The 16530-nt window shown below is 38.2% G+C and overlaps 1 protein-coding gene across 1 annotated transcript in view; it reads left to right on the forward strand.

Annotated features, from left to right (window-relative positions):
* Slc30a5 (solute carrier family 30 member 5) overlaps positions 1-6881 on the forward strand; it is a 36091-nt gene extending 29210 nt beyond the window's left edge. Inside the window, exons 15-16 of the mRNA XM_026390865.2 lie at positions 3346-3474; positions 4876-6881. Of these exons, the coding sequence (XP_026246650.1) occupies positions 3346-3474; positions 4876-5046 (300 nt within the window). The 3' untranslated portion in view covers positions 5047-6881. The remainder of the gene's footprint in view (positions 1-3345; positions 3475-4875) is intronic.
* The last annotated feature ends 9649 nt before the right edge of the window (positions 6882-16530 follow it).

Here is a 16530-nt window from a genome sequence, read left to right on the forward strand (position 1 = left end):
TTAACTAATTAGTTTAATAGGTTCCTGTTTTATTATTATAAAGTTATACATTAACATGTAAAACTAACAGTTTTGTCCTTAACAAGAAGAAAGCAAATGAATTATTTTTAAAAATAATCGTTTGTCGGGGCTGAGGATGTGGCTCAAGCCGTAACGCCTGGCATGCGTGGGGCGCTGGTCTTGATCCTTAGCACCACATAAAAATAAAATAAAGATGTTGTGTCCACTGAAAACTGAAAAATAAATATTTAAAAATTCTCTCTCCCCTCTCTCTCTCTCTTTAAAATAAATAAATTAATTAATTAAATAATAGTTTGTCTAGAAACAGACCCAGAAACTTATGAAATTCAATGTACACCAAAGATGTCATTTCAGATCTGTGAGGAGAAGGAATTGATCTGCTTTGAATTAATTACATTTCTACTTCGTAGAAAAGAAAGTTATAGCTCCATTCCATACTATAAAAATATATTTCGAACAGATTAAATGTATAAATGACAAAAAATTATAAAATTGCTGAAATAAAATAGAAGCTTTTTTTTTTTTTTGGTGATACTAGGGGTTAAACCCAAGGCCTAAAGCTCACTAGGTAAGCACTCTACCATTGAGCTACATCCCAAGCCAAGCCCAACAAGTATATTTTTATAGTCCCAAAGGAAGGGAAAGGCTTTTTTTTAAATATTTATTTTTTAGTTGTAGTTGGACACAATACCTTTATTTCACTTATTTATTTTTACGTGGTGTTGAGGATCGAACCCAGGGTCTTGCACATGTGAGGTGAGCGCTCTACTGCTGAGCCACAACCTCAGCCCCCATCCCCACCCCCGAAAAGCTTTTATAACCTTAAAGTGAAACCAGAAGCTAAAAAGGAAGGCAGGGATCTACACATTTAACAAATTGAAAATTGCTAGTTAAAGAAAGAGTCCATTAATGAACATGAAATACAAATGGCAGATCAAGAGGAAATGTTTGAAGTACCTATAAAAATACAAAGACTTACTATTCATATTCCTTTCAAATCAAGAAAAAAACAGTTTTATAGAAAAATAGACTGGGGATATAGACAATTCCTAGTAAAAACAAATACAACAATGTTTATTCACTTTGTGGTTTGCCATATCAAATTAAAGAAATTGGGGTTGGCATTGAAATTGTGGAACATAGTGTTGTCCATAAAGTATGTTATGGAATGAGTTTCTTTACTAGAGACTAACATAAAAGCCAATTAATATCTTTTAAAAAGGAAAAGTTGAGGGCTGGGATTGTGGCTCAGCTGAGGTAGAGCTCTTGCCTAACATGTGCAAGGCCCTGGGTTCGATCCTCAGCACCACACAAAAATAAATATTAAAATAAAGTTATTGTGTACAATCAAAAAAGTAAATATTAAAAAAAGAAAGAAAGAAAAAAGTTGATTTTGTGATTTTATTTTGTTGTGTGTTTGTGCTGGATATCAAATTCAGGGCTTTGAAAACTAGACACATATTGTACCACTGAGCCATACCCCTGGTCCCAGAATTCTGAATGTATAAACTAGCCTCTTAAGCCTGTTGCACTAGGACATAACTAAGCTCAGTGGTAGCCTGCATATGCAAAGCCCTGGGTTCAATCCCTAGCACTTCAAAGAAAGAGAAAAAGACATAAACTATAGCATCTTTTTTATTAGTTGTAAGGTGGACACCATGGCTTTATTTTGTTTATATTTACACTGTGCTGATGGTCAAACCCTGTGCCTCACACATGCTGGACAAGCATTCTACCACTGTGCCACAACCCCAGCCCACATAAACTGTAGCATCTTAACCCACTTTTCATAAATTAAGTTAGTCAAGGGGCTGGGGATGTGGCTCAAGCGGTAGCGTGCTCGCCTAGCGTGCATGCGGCCCGGGTTCGATCCTCAGCACCACATACAAACAAAGATGTCTGCCGAAAAACTAAAAAATAAATATTAAAAAAATTCTCTCTCTCTCTCTCTTAAAAAAAAAAAAATAAGTTAGTCAAGTTTTCTCCCTTTCTCATAATACATTCTACTTTTTAAAGCATTTTTTATTTCAGCTAGGCATGTGGCACACACCTGTAATCCCAGCAGTTTGGGAGGCTGAGGCAGGAGGATTCCAAGGTTGAAGCCAAATTAGTGAAGCTATAAGCAACTTAGCAAGACCCTGTCTCAAAATAAGAAATGAAAAGTGCTGGGGATGTAGCTCACTGGTGAAGTACCCTTGGGTTCAATCCCTAGTACCTAAGATAAAATAAAATAAAATAAAAAGTATTTTTTATTTCAAAGATAATATATATCCATTACAGAAAACTTCAAAATAAAGAAAAGTACAAAAAAGAAAATCACATAAATTTTACCACCTGGGAAGAAATATTTTTCCAAGTTGTTTTTCTATATAAAAATATTTCAAAAATAAAAAGAGCGGGCTGAGATTGTGGCTCAGCGGTAGAGCGCTTGCCTTGCAAGTATGAGGCACTGTTTGATCTCCAACATCACATAAAAATAAATAAATAAAAAGAGCAAAAACTGTTTTTGTACTGTTTTGTAAAATTTTCTCTATTTAAATATGTTAGATTGGATAATATTCTAATAGATTTTTTTATAATAAATTTATGTTTTATTTATTTATTTTTTAATGTGGTGGTGAGGATCGAACCCAGTGCCTTACCCATGCTAGACAAGTGCTCTACCACCAAGCCACAACCCCAGCCCTCTAATACATTTTTAATGACTCTGTACTATTTATATAACCAATCCTCTATTGTTGAACATTGAAGAAACTTTTGAATATGTTAGCTCTATATAACAAATAATGTGTATATGTATGTGTCAGTGTAACTGAACTGTGTATTTCATTGAACACATTCAGATAATGTTTAGAATAGGCAAAGTACATGTTATATAAAGATACCTTTACTTCAAGCTAGCTATCCTTCTGCACCTTACTACTTCTGGCCTATCCCTAATACCGTTTTCTTCTTCTTTTTTTTTTTTTTTTAAATCAGCATAATGATTCTAGACCAAGGAATCTATGTTTGATTTATAGCAGAGAACATCCCATTTTAAATAAATTAGCCTTAGCTGGGTGTGGTGGAACATGCCTGTAATCCCAGCAACTCGGAAGGCTGAGGCAGGAAGATTGTGAGTTGAAAGCCAACCTCAGCAACTTAACAAGACCCTAAGCAACTCAGCAAGCCCTGTCTTTAATAAAATAGAAAAAAATGGTTGGGAATGTGGCTTGGTGTTTAAACATTCCTTGGTTCAATCCTTGGTACCAAAAAATTAAATATAAATAAATAAACAAATTAGTCTTTGAGACCATTTATATCACCTCTCCTTTGATTTGACAGATACAGAAAATTGAAGGATTAATATCATACCGAGACCCTCATTTTTGGCGTCATTCTGCGAGCATTGTGGCGGGAACAATTCATATACAGGTGACATCTGATGTGATGGAACAAAGAATAGTACAGCAGGTAATAGTATTCTTTTGTTTTAGTAATTTCAGTTGAGATGATTTATACATAAAATTGCACACCTCGTTATGTGGCTCAGTAGTTATTTACTACTCAAAAATATTAATCTTAGCCAGGCATGGTAGTGCATGCCTGTAGTCCCAACTACTCAGGAGGATGAAGCAGGAAGACTGCAAGTTGAAGGCCAGCTTGGGCAACTTAGCAAGAACTTGTCTCAAAATAAAATAATGGGAAAAAAGGACTACCACTATAGCTTAGTGATAGAGTGCTTGCCTACCATGTACAAAGGCCTAGGTTCAATCCCTAGTATCACCAAAAAAATTTCATTTATGATCCATCTTGGTTCCCAGTAGGTTATCAAGAAATAAATTATTGTAAATATGCCCTAACCAGGTTGGCAGGGTATATGCTATGTTTGGAGATAAAGGATCATGTTGAGAGCCAGAGTCAATGACGCTTGGCATTTTGCCAGAGGGAATGGTTGAAAGGTGATCCTGCAAGGAATAGGGCGGATCTGGGATTAGGGCGGATCCTGCCGCACCCACTACTTTTGAGTTCTAGCGGGGGTTCCGAGAGAATTGGCACATGGAGCCCGGTGGAGGGAATGTGTTCCCGGGAAGTGTGTGTAGAGTGCCGGTGATAGTTCAGGAATTAAGAGTTGTTTGAACCTACAAGGCTTTGTGGCAGCTTGGTTATTTGTGCCCAGCCAGACTTAGGCAGGATCAAAACAGCCCCAAGGGCTGGAGATGTGGCTCAGTAGTAGAGCACTTGCCTGGGCATGTGTTAAGGCCCTAGGTTCAATCCTCAGTACCACCAAAAAAAGAAAAAGAAATTCCTGTGGCCCTATGGTAGATGCAACATATGGAAACCTTAGCTGTTCTTATTTTCTACTTTAAATGTCAGGTCAGTAATTTAATGACCTTCTTACAGATGTATCTAACTTTTTTTATTTTATTTTTAGTTATAGACACAATACCTTTGTTTATTTTTATTTTTATGAGGTGCTGAGAATAAAAACCTAGTGCCTGACACATGCGAGGCAAGCACTCCACCACTGAGCTACAGCCACAGCCCCACAGATCTAACATTTTAACTAGATAATAAACATTTCTCTGAGGGTTTAATCTTAGATTATCTATAACTGGGCTGGGGATGTGGCTCAAGCGGTAGCGCGCTTGTCTGGCATGCGTGCGACCCGGGTTCGATCCTCAAGCACCACATACCAGCAAAGATGTTGTGTCCGCCGAGAACTAAAAAAATAAATATTAAAAAAAAAAAAAAAAAAAAAAGATTATCTATAACTATAAAAAATATATTAATTATGTAAGATGTAAAGATGTAATACTTTATGTAAAGATTAAATACTTTAAATGCTTTCAAATGTCTGGATTTTTGTAACAGGTTACAGGAATACTTAAAGATGCTGGAGTAAACAATTTAACAATTCAAGTGGAAAAAGAGGCATACTTTCAACACATGTCTGGCCTGAGTACTGGATTTCATGATGTTCTGGCTATGACAAAACAAATGGAGTCCCTGAAATACTGCAAAGATGGTACTTATATCATGTAAGATAATCAGGAATTATCCCTGGGAAATGACAATGATTAAATGACACTGTTTATAATATTGCCAGAAGGACAAAAATTGCACATAATTGTACAAAAACTTTTAAAGCTCCCTACTGTTGGATCAAGGAATCTTTCTTAAAGAATATTTAAATACAGAATGAAGCATAATGGTACAAGAAAAATAATTACCATATTTGAATTATGAGAGCAATTTAAAATTTGAGGGAACATGACGTACTGCATCGTCTTCAAAAATGGACACATAATGATGGATTCTAGTGAAGACCAAAATTACTTCTGTATGTTTACTTTCTATCAGAAAGCATCTCCATTGTAAATATGTATTTACATGTTTATTACAAAGACCCAAATGAAAAGTTTTTAGTCAATTTTTGCATAGCCTGAGGATAAAATAGGAATAAAAATTCTATATTTATGGATTTTCTGTATATAAAACTGGTTTTTAATTATAACTTAAAAGTAAAATCTGTATTGCCACTTTAAATGTAAACTAAATTATTTAGAAGAAACTTCAGCCACTGATTTGAGATAAGCAGTGAGAATAGGGAAGGATAACTTTACAGTTTTTGATGTATTACAAAACCAACCACTCTGTAAAATAAATTTTTTTACTTTTGGTAATATTCGCAAATGAATAATTAATTTATTAGGGTAAAAAACTTACACTAAGTTGTGTCCATGTTTTTCATTTACTTGTCATCTTTCTCCAGAGTAGAATATTCCATTTCTTATTATGCATTCGGCATTCCAAGCTGTTTATCACACTGGTATCCAAGCAATCCTAGGCTTTTCAACTTCTCATTTGCCTCCATATGTTGTAGAACAGCCAGTTAAGAGAATGATTACCAACTCAGAGTTGAAATCTCTGCCTATGGATATAACTTTTTTCTAATTTCTGGAAAATGTAGCTAAGTAAGAAATAATCAAGTCAAGCGTGGTGACACACATTAGCCCCTGTAATCCCAGGGACTCAGGCAGCTGAGATAGGAGGGTTGCAAGTCCAAAGCCAGCCTCAGCAACTCAGCAAAGTGCTTTGCAACTCAATGAGACCCTGTCTCTAAATAAAATACAGAAATAGGACTGGGAATGTGGCTCAGTTGTCAAGTGCCCCTGAGTTCAATCCCTGGTACCAAAAAGAAAAAGAAATAAACAAAAAATAGTTATGTCGGGGTTTAATAAGTAAAATTTGTCCGTAAACATTTAGACAGCATGAAATCAAACTGACATATAATTTCTTTGAATAAAGATATCTAATTATATTTTCATTTCAAATTTTAAATGGATATATCATCCAAAAAGACTTTATAATAAATATATAATATATGCTGTTTTATGAATACCAAAGAATGTTATCCAAAAGAAACTTTTGAATATCTATAAGCATCTGAATAGTTTCATTCTTATGCTAGGAATTTTGAAAAGTAGCATAAATTTAATATGGGTACTATTTTCTTATCTATTATAATGGCAAACATGTATTGTAAATGATATTTTTGTCTTACTAATTTTAATATGTGAGGAATTTTAGAAATTTGCTATAAGTTATTTTTATATTCCATGTCTTCTCTTTGCACATTTTTTTGGTCCAGAATCTTCAGTTCATATTAAAATTTTTGAGTGGTGGGAAAATAATTGCACATTGATGTTTTAATGCAATTTTTATACATTAAGATTTTTTAAAATAAAAAAATTTAAGGGCTGGGGTTGTGGCTCAGTGGTAGCGTGCTTGCTTACCATGCATGAGGCACTGGGTTCGATCCTCAGCACCACATAAAAATAAAAAGATAATAAAGTCCATCAACAACTAAGAAAATATTTAAAAAAAAAATAAAATAAAAAGAAGGTCTAAGGAAGAACTGGTTGTCTTGTCCTTTAAAAAAAATAAGTAAATAATGGGCTGGGGTTGTGGCTCAGCAGTGGAGCGTTTGCCTAGCACGCATGAGGCCCTGGGTTCAATCCTCAGCACCACATAAAAATAAATAAATAAAATAAAAGTATTGTGTCCAACTACAACTAAAAAAATATATATTAAAAAATAAAGGGGGCTGCGGTCGTGGCTTAGCAGTAGAGTGCTCGCCTAGCACGTGTGAGGCCCTGGGTTCAATCCTCAGCACCACATAAAAATAAATGAAATAAAGCCAAGTATCCAACTACAACTAAAAAAAAAGGGCTGGGGTTGTGTCTCAGTGGTAGAGCGCTCACCTAGCATGTGCAAGGCCCTGGGTTCAATCCTCAGCACCACATAAAATAAATAAAGAAAAACAAAGGTATTGTGTACAACTAAAAAGAAATAAATATTTTTTAAAAAATAATAAGTAAATAAATAAAAAAATTTAAGCAGTTAGGAGGGTACAATAAATATTACACCAATGTTAAATTTTTCATTTCCCTTAGAAGGCATATAACAGCAAAAATAAATTAATGTGATTGATTGAGAACTATCAGGGTGGAAGAGAAGTGGGCTGACAGTTGAGGGGTATAGCTGGAAATTAGAGCAACTAGGTTTTGAAAGAATCAGGTTGCTAGTTCCATTTCATGGAAACCATGTGACTTTAGGCAAATCAGCCTTTTTTTTTATATTTTTTCCCCTCATTCTTAAAGGCAATACAGTGTGCTCAAATCTGCTTCACCAGGGTTTGGGAACAAAAGGATATGTGAAAATAAAAAGTTGCAAAGGGCTAAATAATTTGAGGAATCATTATTTTAACTTTAACTTCAAAGGCAGCTTTCATTAATTTCTCTCTTTTTTAAATAATCATCATTCTAAGAGATTTATTAGATATTAAGTGTACAGATAAGTTTAAAATAATATCCAAGACAAAGCCTATTTGATAGTTCATTTGCTCCGAGAAAGGAAGTGATTGTTTATCAGTCTCTCAACCATTATTTCTGTTATTACGAACTTAGGAGCATATGATTTCCCCTTAAAATAGACTTTGCATCTTTTATTTTATTTTGTTTTTAATATTTTTAGGTTTTTTTTTTTTTTTAATTTTTATGTGGTGCTAAGAATCGAACCCAGTGCCTCACACATGTAAGGCAAGTGCTATACCACAACCCCCACCCTTTGCATCTTTTATAGTATAAATTTGTTGTTCCCATTGCTGGCCCTAGTGGCGCACACCTGTTACCCAGCGACTCATGAGCCTTAGGCAGGAGGATTGGGAGTTTGAGACCAGCCTCAGCAATGAGGCCTTAACCAACTTAGTGAGACCCTGTCTCAAAACAAAAAATAAAAACAGCTAGGGATGTGGCTCAATGGTTAATATCCCTGGGTTCGATCCCCTGGTACCCCAAAAAAATTTTTGTTGTTGTTTCTTTAACATAATAACATTAACCTTTTCTAGTTTCAATAGAAAAATAATGAAGCTACATAATTAGACACTTCTCAACAAAGGATTCTGTTTTTGCTTTATATTTAGATAAAATGTACATATTCATAATATGTGTTTGGAATACTACTCGGCTATAAAGAGCACTGCAAAAAATAATTAAAATAAAATGACTGTTACATACCACAGAGATGAATCTCAAAAACATGTTAACTGAAAGAAGCCAGAGTTCACACTGATTCCTTTATATGATTAAGTCCAAGAACATATAAGACTAATCTAGGGTTTTAAGTGTAGCACAGTAGTACAGTGCTTGCTTAGCAAGCATGAGGCCCTAGGTTTAATTCCCAGCACCAAAAATAAATAAATAAATAAAGACTATAGTGATAGAGCATGGGAAGTGGTCTGTATTATAAGTTTTCTATTGCTGTTATAATTACAAATTATTGCAACCTTACTGGCTTCTGTAGGTCACAAGTCCAGTATAGGTTTCTCAGGGCTAAAATGGAGGAGTCAGCAGGTCGGTGTTTCCTCTGGAGGCTCCAAGAAAGAATCTGTTTCCCTGATCATTCAGGTTGTTGACTGAAGTTAGTCTTTCTGTATATAGACTGAGGTCCCTGTTTCTTTGCTGCTATTCACACCTTCTAGAGGTCACCTGTTTTCTTGGGTTTGTGGACTCCTTCCTCTGTCTACAAAGCCAGCAGCAAGTCACTTCTCATGCGTCAAATTTCTCTGCCCCTTTTCCTACTGTTGCATCTCTCTGGTTTTTGTACCTTCCTTTTCTACTTTTAAGGACTCAGTGTGATTTTACGAAGCCCACACACATCTAGGGTATGCTCCCCGTCTCAAAGTGTTGTAAGACCCTTTTGCCATGAAGAGGTAATATATTCATAGATTCCAGCCATTAGGGCCTGGACATCTTAGGGGAGGATGTATCACAGCACGTGTGGTCTTGAGGGTGTACAGGATTTGTTGGAAAGGAGGAAAAGGGAATATTTGGGGAGTGTTGAGATCATTCTACATCTTGGTCAGGACAGTGATTACACAGCTGTACACAACTGTCAAATCTTTGAAATTTTAATTTCTACATTATTCATTTTCTTAAGTTTTTTTTTGGGGGGGGGCTTGGGTTTTTTCAATTTTTCATTATTTCACAATTACTTTGTGCTAAGCACTACATTAGCATTTTACATGATCATATGCATTTTTTCCTCCTATTGCTCTAGTGTTACCATATATTAAGTATGCTTGAACTGATCAAGCTTGATAGTGCAGTGTGGTTGACTAGGTTTTTTTCAGATATATATTGTTCTATTTTATGGCTATTTTTCATTTGAATTTAAAGCCTAAGGAGGTTCCTCCTGCAACTTTGGGAAGTACCTAAATTTTTCAATATTAACATTCACATAGTTATGGAAAGCCTTTTTAAGAAAATGTGCTAGCCAGGTGCAGAGGTGCATGCCTGTAATCGCAGCGGTTTGGGAGGCTAAGACAGGAGGATTGCAAGTTCAAAGCCAGCCTCAGCAATGGCAGAGTGCTTTGCAACTCAGTGACACCCTGTCTCTAATAAAATACAAAATAGGGCTGGGAATGTGGTTCGGTGGTTGACTGCCCCGGAGTTCAATCCCTGGTACCAAAAAAAAGAAAGAAAGAAAAGAAAATGTGCTGGTTTGCTATGAAACAAGTCTATAATCTCAGCTACTCAGGAGGCTGAGGCAGGACTACAAGTTTGATGCCATCCTAGACAACTTAGCAAGACCTGGTCTCAAAATGTAAAAATAAAGAGCTGTGGCTATGGCTCAGTCAGTGGTAGAGTGCTTGCCTGGAACATGTGAGGCACTAGGTTCAATCCTCAGCACCACATATAAATAAATAAAATAAAGGTAAAAAAAATTAAAAATAAATAAATAAAAAGGGCTGGGGATATAGTTCAGTGTCCCTGATTCAGTCTCCAGTTCCAAAAAAAAATAGGGGGAGGGGGGTTTGCTGGGGAGGTAACTCAGTGGCAAAACACTGACTACACTGCTGTAGTTGCTAGGGATAAAGTCATCAATAATTAACAGTCCTGCCCTGAGGAAGTTTACTTTCTAGTGAAGACAGTCTAATGTATAACAAAATGTCAGGTGTGCTAAGTGCTATGAAGAAAAGCATTAGCTATGGAACCCTTCTCGTGTCAGATGAACACCGTTTTAAGCAATAAATACATATATAATTATTATCTTCATTTTACTGATGAGGAAACGAAAGCAAGGAATGTTTAATTAACTTGCCCAAAATTATATACCTAGTAAATGGGAAAGCCAGCTCTTCAAACCAGGCATTATGGATTCAGAGTTGACATTCAACAAAAGCAGAGTTCAGGCCAAAGTGCCAGAGAATGTGCTAAAGAATGATTAAAGAGGTTCTCTGTGGAAGAAGGCTTTAGGACCTGATGGAAGAAAGGCCACAATATCAACTATTCTAGACTGAGAGTACATCAAATGCAAGGGCTTTTGAGGAAGGAAGTACTTCGCATGATTTCAAAACAAAACAGGTGTAGGGGGGTGTAGCTTAGGTGATGGAGCACTTGCCTAGCACATGTAAGGCCTGGGATTTAATCCCCAGCACCACAGGAAGAAAAAATATATGTGTATATGTGTGTGCGTGCGCGCGATGTAGAGCAAGAAGGACAGTGATGCAGCAAGATTAGGCAGATGACACTTTGAGGACTTGGGAGCCTGTAGATGTACCTCCCTGAGTAAAGAGATTGTCATGAACCAATGTGTTTCAAAAGGATCAGAGGAGGAGAGTGAGTAGGATATAGGGGACAGTTGGCAGGTTTTTTGCTGAAGCTCAGTAGAGAGAACAATGACTGGGACTAGGTAATGTACTCATTGCCTTTTATTTGTGAATTTGCTTTTCCAAGATAAAAACTATAGGGTCTTGATTTAACATCTGAGCAGTCATTTTATATGTTAACCGCCATTTAAGTTTCACTTTCCTGTACTTCCTTTTACCCAAACTCCTCCCACCCGCATTAGTGACCTACTGCATGTTACCATAACCCTACGCCAATACCAGAAGGACAGGACCCCTTGACTCTGGAAAGCCCCAGGGTGCCATAGACCTAAGCCAATCCCATGCTATTCCTACCCGCCCAACTCTGAGGCAAGCACTCCCCCCAACCTATCCCATAGCACCACAACTACAGCTCCAAACCCTTACCCCACAAAAGCTGAACATCAGAATATCTCCACTCTATATATAGAAGGATGGCCTTTATTTGTCTGCTTTGACAAATAAACCTTTGTGTGGATCTCTGCCTGGTCTTTCATTTCTCGCTCACTAGTCACTCGCTTTCTCACTTTCTTTTCAAAAACATGAATCAGACACAAACCTTTTCTTTAGTATGCTTATTACCATGCTTAGGTAAGATAAGACACATGAACGGTTATAAATAGGGCTGGGATTGTGGCTTAGCGGTAGGTAGAGAACTCACTTAGCATGTGTGCACCACATAAAAATAAATAATAAAATAAAGATATTGTGTCCAACTACAACTTAAAAATAAAAATTATAAGTAAATATTTAGAGAGGTTTGACGCTTTCACAGAGTGACAAATTTCAGAATGTAGAGGTTACTTTTAACTAGAAGGAAAAGAAGACTTCATGGAGATAGCATTTACAGACCTAAGAGATGAATGAGGTTTGGAAGTAAAATGAGAAAATCATTTGTAGTTGTTTTTGCATAATCATGAGAAACTAATGTGGCTCCATTTTTTAAAATAAATAACAGCAGCTTCTACCTCAAGGCCTGAACTAAGGAAGGGGGCGTGACCCTTGTCCTTGGAAAAATCCACAGAGCACTCCTAAGTACATACCCACCCTGCTGAGTTGTTTGTCTGTAAATAACAGGAGAGGTCTGTGGCACCAGGTGTCCCTGACTCAGGCTTAGTGGGGACCCATAGCAACCCCCCTAGCAACCTCCAATCAGCATAAGACAGGGAAAATACCTGGGATGCCAGATGACCCCCAAGTAGTTTATGGTGGTTGATAACATGTTGGGAAACCATGTAGTTCAGCACATACACCCCTCGTGGCCTAAACCAATCAGCTCAAACGAACCCCCCTCTTGTACTAGCCTATCACCTCTACCCAACTTGTTCCTGCCAGTGAATGTGCTAATCAATGTGATGTTGTGATGCATAGAGTGTCCCCCTAAAACCTATAAAATCTCACGGACCAAAGGACCAGGACTCACTCCCTGGGACCCCTGCTTCGGAACGGTTGTGAGTCCAGGCTCCAGCTTGCAATAAAGACTCTTGTGTGATTGCATCGGATTCAGCTCCTGGAGGTCTATTGGGGTCCCACGAATCTGGCATAACAATCACATACCTCAGATTTGTATACCTATGGTTAGAAAGTAAGGTCAGGAGTGGGACTTTGAGTCTACTTGGATACCAGGTTAAATATCTGTAACTGTGCCTCTCTTTAACAGTTACAAATTAATCAAATTATACTGACTTATCCTTTTATTGGTTGCCTCAATTTTCCATAAGAGCAAAATAGGAATGCCTAATATGAAAGACTGAAAATTTATACTGAGATGGGCTGACCTAGGAATCAGATTCTCCCAATAGATATGGTCCAAGGGCTACTTATTCTCTGACTTAAACAGATGAAGTCTGGATCCATTAAATATATGGCAGATTCCTGCAGAATTTATGGAAGCAGCTAATTTATTCGAACAGTTTTATCAAAGGTAAGTATTTAGTCAATAGATGTATTAAATGCCCAATATATGTAAAGCAGGATGATGATACAAAAAATATATAACATTGTCTCTCCCCTCATAAGAAGGCACTAGTTACTGAGCATATAAAAAGTTGTAAAATAGGAGCTGAGGATGTAGCTCAGTAGTGTGGCATTTGCCTGAGTTCAATCCATTGCACACGCACACACACATACACACACACAGATACCCCAAAAATGTATAAAATATAGAGCCAGAAGCCATACAAGCTCTTGAGAATGAAAAAAAGTAAATTATTCCAATTCAAAGGAGAACAAGAACTCTTCTCCTAGAAGTGAGAAAAGCCTTTATGGATGAGAGGGCATATGTTTATAATGTAGGAAAATCAGTGGAATTAGCCATTCTTTTTTTTCTGGTGTGGAGATGGAACGGAGGGCCTCTGCACATGCTAGGCAAATGCTCTATTGCTGAGCCTATAAGCAATGATTTTGAAGCTTGAAGCTTGGCTCATTTCATATACTGGCTGACACTTCTGTTTAAACTCTGATCTTCAGGTTAATTAGCTGTGAGCACCATAGTTTTTGGGTAATCAGTGGGCCATTTTGCCACAATCTGGCTGGGCACAATTCCTGAGCCACTTATCAAGCAGAAAGGAACTTTATTTTTAGAACACACACTGCACCACAGGAGCTCTTCAGGAATTCCCTCAGAGCCCAACTGCCACCACCGGCTTCCAGAGAGCCTCTCCACCCCCCACTGACCAGTTGGCTGGGTCCCTTGGGTGGAGCCAAAAGAGTCCCCCAATGAGCAGCTCCGTGATCTGAAAGGGCGGGGAAACAGCCCAATGAGTATTACTGTAGAGGAGCCAATCAGCTGGCAGCTGGAAGTTTGCTGGGGCCACGGTGAGCCAATCAGCTGGAAGTTTGCTGGGGCTCCTTCAGCAGTGGCTCTCAACACCATTTCTTCTGTTCACCACACCCATATACCCTACCCCCACCAATCAGCAGATTATAAAGTATAGCTGGGCACCAATATAAAACTATATATTTTGTTTTTGTTTTTGTTTTTTTTTTTCGAGTACTAGGGATTCCCAGTGCCTGGTGCATGCCTGAGTCTACCTCTGAGCTACATGCCATCCTTTTTATTTCCTTTTTTTTTAAAGACAGGGTCTCGGGCTGGGGTTGTGGCTCAGTGGTAGAGCGCTCACCTAGCACATGCAAGGCCCTGGGTTCGATCCTTAGTACCACATAAAAATAAATAAACAAAATAAAGGTATTGTGTACAACTAAAAAAAAAATAAATATAAAAAAAGACAGGGTCTCATGAACTTGCAGGACTTTCAATCCTCCTAACTCAAACTCCAGGGTGGGGATTACAGGCATGCACCCACAAGCCCAGTTTAAATTGTGCTTTCAAATTCTCACTGTTACATTTCATGTTCCTCAGTGCAGTTTGAGGGCATCAGGCTACTACTCAGTCTTCTACAAAAACTACTTTCTGTTTAAAGAAATGGAAGATAAACCAGGAGTGGAATGTGGAAAGAACCCTCACTTCAATTTCTAGGACTGGTAAGGGTCCTCTCTCATTCTCTATTCTCCACCATTCTTCTTTGCATCCTCCTCTTTTGTTACTTGCCCTTTCTCTTATTCATTTCCTTTAATCTGGCCCCATCATTTTTTTATTTGGTACTGGGGACTGAGCCCAGGGACACTTAGCCACTGAGCCACATCCCCAGTCCTTTTAACTTTTAAATTTTGGGACAGGGTCTCACTAAATTGTTTACAGCCTCTCCAAGTTGCTGAGGCTGGCTTTGAACTTGTGATCCTTCTGCCTCTGTTTCCCCAGGCATTGGGATTACAGGTGTGGACCACCATACAGGGCTTCTTTTTTATTTTTGAGATGGGGGTCTCTCTGTCTAGCCCCAGCTGGCCTCAAACTTCTGAACACAAGCAATCCTCCTGCCTCAGTCCCCCAGTAGCCTGGCCTACAGGGCTCATGACACCACATTCTGCTTGCCTCCATCTTCTTGCCATCACTTAATTCAGCAGACTGAAGGACTAAAGTTAAGCCTTGAAACAGATTTCTCAAATAGGATATTTACTTGTGAAATACTCTGTCTCAGGGAGTATAACTTACTCCTAGAGCAATGTTTTTGTAGAAAACAAAAACAAAACTAGTTATCCTCCCAAGACTGCTATAATCATCACAATAAATAAAGCTTTTATGCTGAGGAGACTTTTTTGCATGAGTCAAAGAAAGTTCAACTACACAAGGCCACATTCAAAATATAACAAAAAACTAATTTCACTACCTTCTCAAGTACTGATTCCAAAAGACCTCCATAAACCTACCTGCACTCCTGTAATCCCAGCTAAACTGAGGCAGGAACATCACAAATTTGAGGCCAGCCTCAGCAACTTAGAAAAATAAATATTATTTTTAAAAAGGGCTGGAGCCAGGAGTGGTGGCACAGGCCTGTAATCCCAGCGGTTTGGGAAGCTGAGACAGATGATTGCAAGTTGCAAGTTCAAGGTCAGCTCAACAATTTAGCAAGGCTCTGAGCAGTTTAATTAAAACCTGTCTCGAAAAATAAAAAAGGTGCGGGCGTAGGGACACACGCCTGTAATCCCAGTAGCTCAGGAGGCTGAGACAGAAGGATGGCGAGTTCAAAGCCAGCCTCAGCAATGGCGAGGTGCTAAGCAACTCAGGGAGACCCTGTCTCTAAATAAAATACAAAATAGGGCTGGGTATGTGACTTTAAGTCAAGTGCCCCTAAACTCAATCCCTGGCACCAAAAATAAATTTAAAAATTTTAAAAAGGGCTGGGGAGGTGGCTCAGTGTTTGAACACTCCTGGGTTCAACTACTGGTACCAAAAATAAAAAGGGCTGGGAATGAAGTGCAGTGGTAGAGCACCACTGGGTTTAATCCCCATAACCTAAAAAAAAAAAAAAAAGAGTAACTGAAAAGTAAATGCGTTAACTTTGCTTCAAGAGATGCCCATTTGTAGCATGTGTATCCCATAACACCATATTGTAAATCCACGGAGCTACTGGAATGATCGAATTAAAGAATTACCTACATTAAAATCTTTCATAAACTTTTAAGATGTTATTATTGTTACTGAAAGGGAAGAGAGTGTGTAACAATAAACTTGTCTAGAGCCAGAAGTGCAAGTTTCTAAAACTACGGGCAACACAACGTCGCTCTCCAAGGAGGAAAGACTGCAGCAGGCGCAGAAAACACGCACTCGCGCCCTCCCAAGTAGGCGGTGCACGCAACACGCCTCTCCCAGGAGGCCGCGGTGCTCCAGAGCGCAGGCGCGGAGCCAGACAGCGCGAGCACAGGGCGGTGTCTTGGGGGCCGCAGCTTTCCCTGGCCCCGCCCCTGTCGAACGTCTT

The sequence above is a fragment of the Urocitellus parryii genome, chromosome 1 (assembly GCF_045843805.1).
Source record: "Urocitellus parryii isolate mUroPar1 chromosome 1, mUroPar1.hap1, whole genome shotgun sequence".
Taxonomy (NCBI): domain Eukaryota; kingdom Metazoa; phylum Chordata; class Mammalia; order Rodentia; family Sciuridae; genus Urocitellus; species Urocitellus parryii.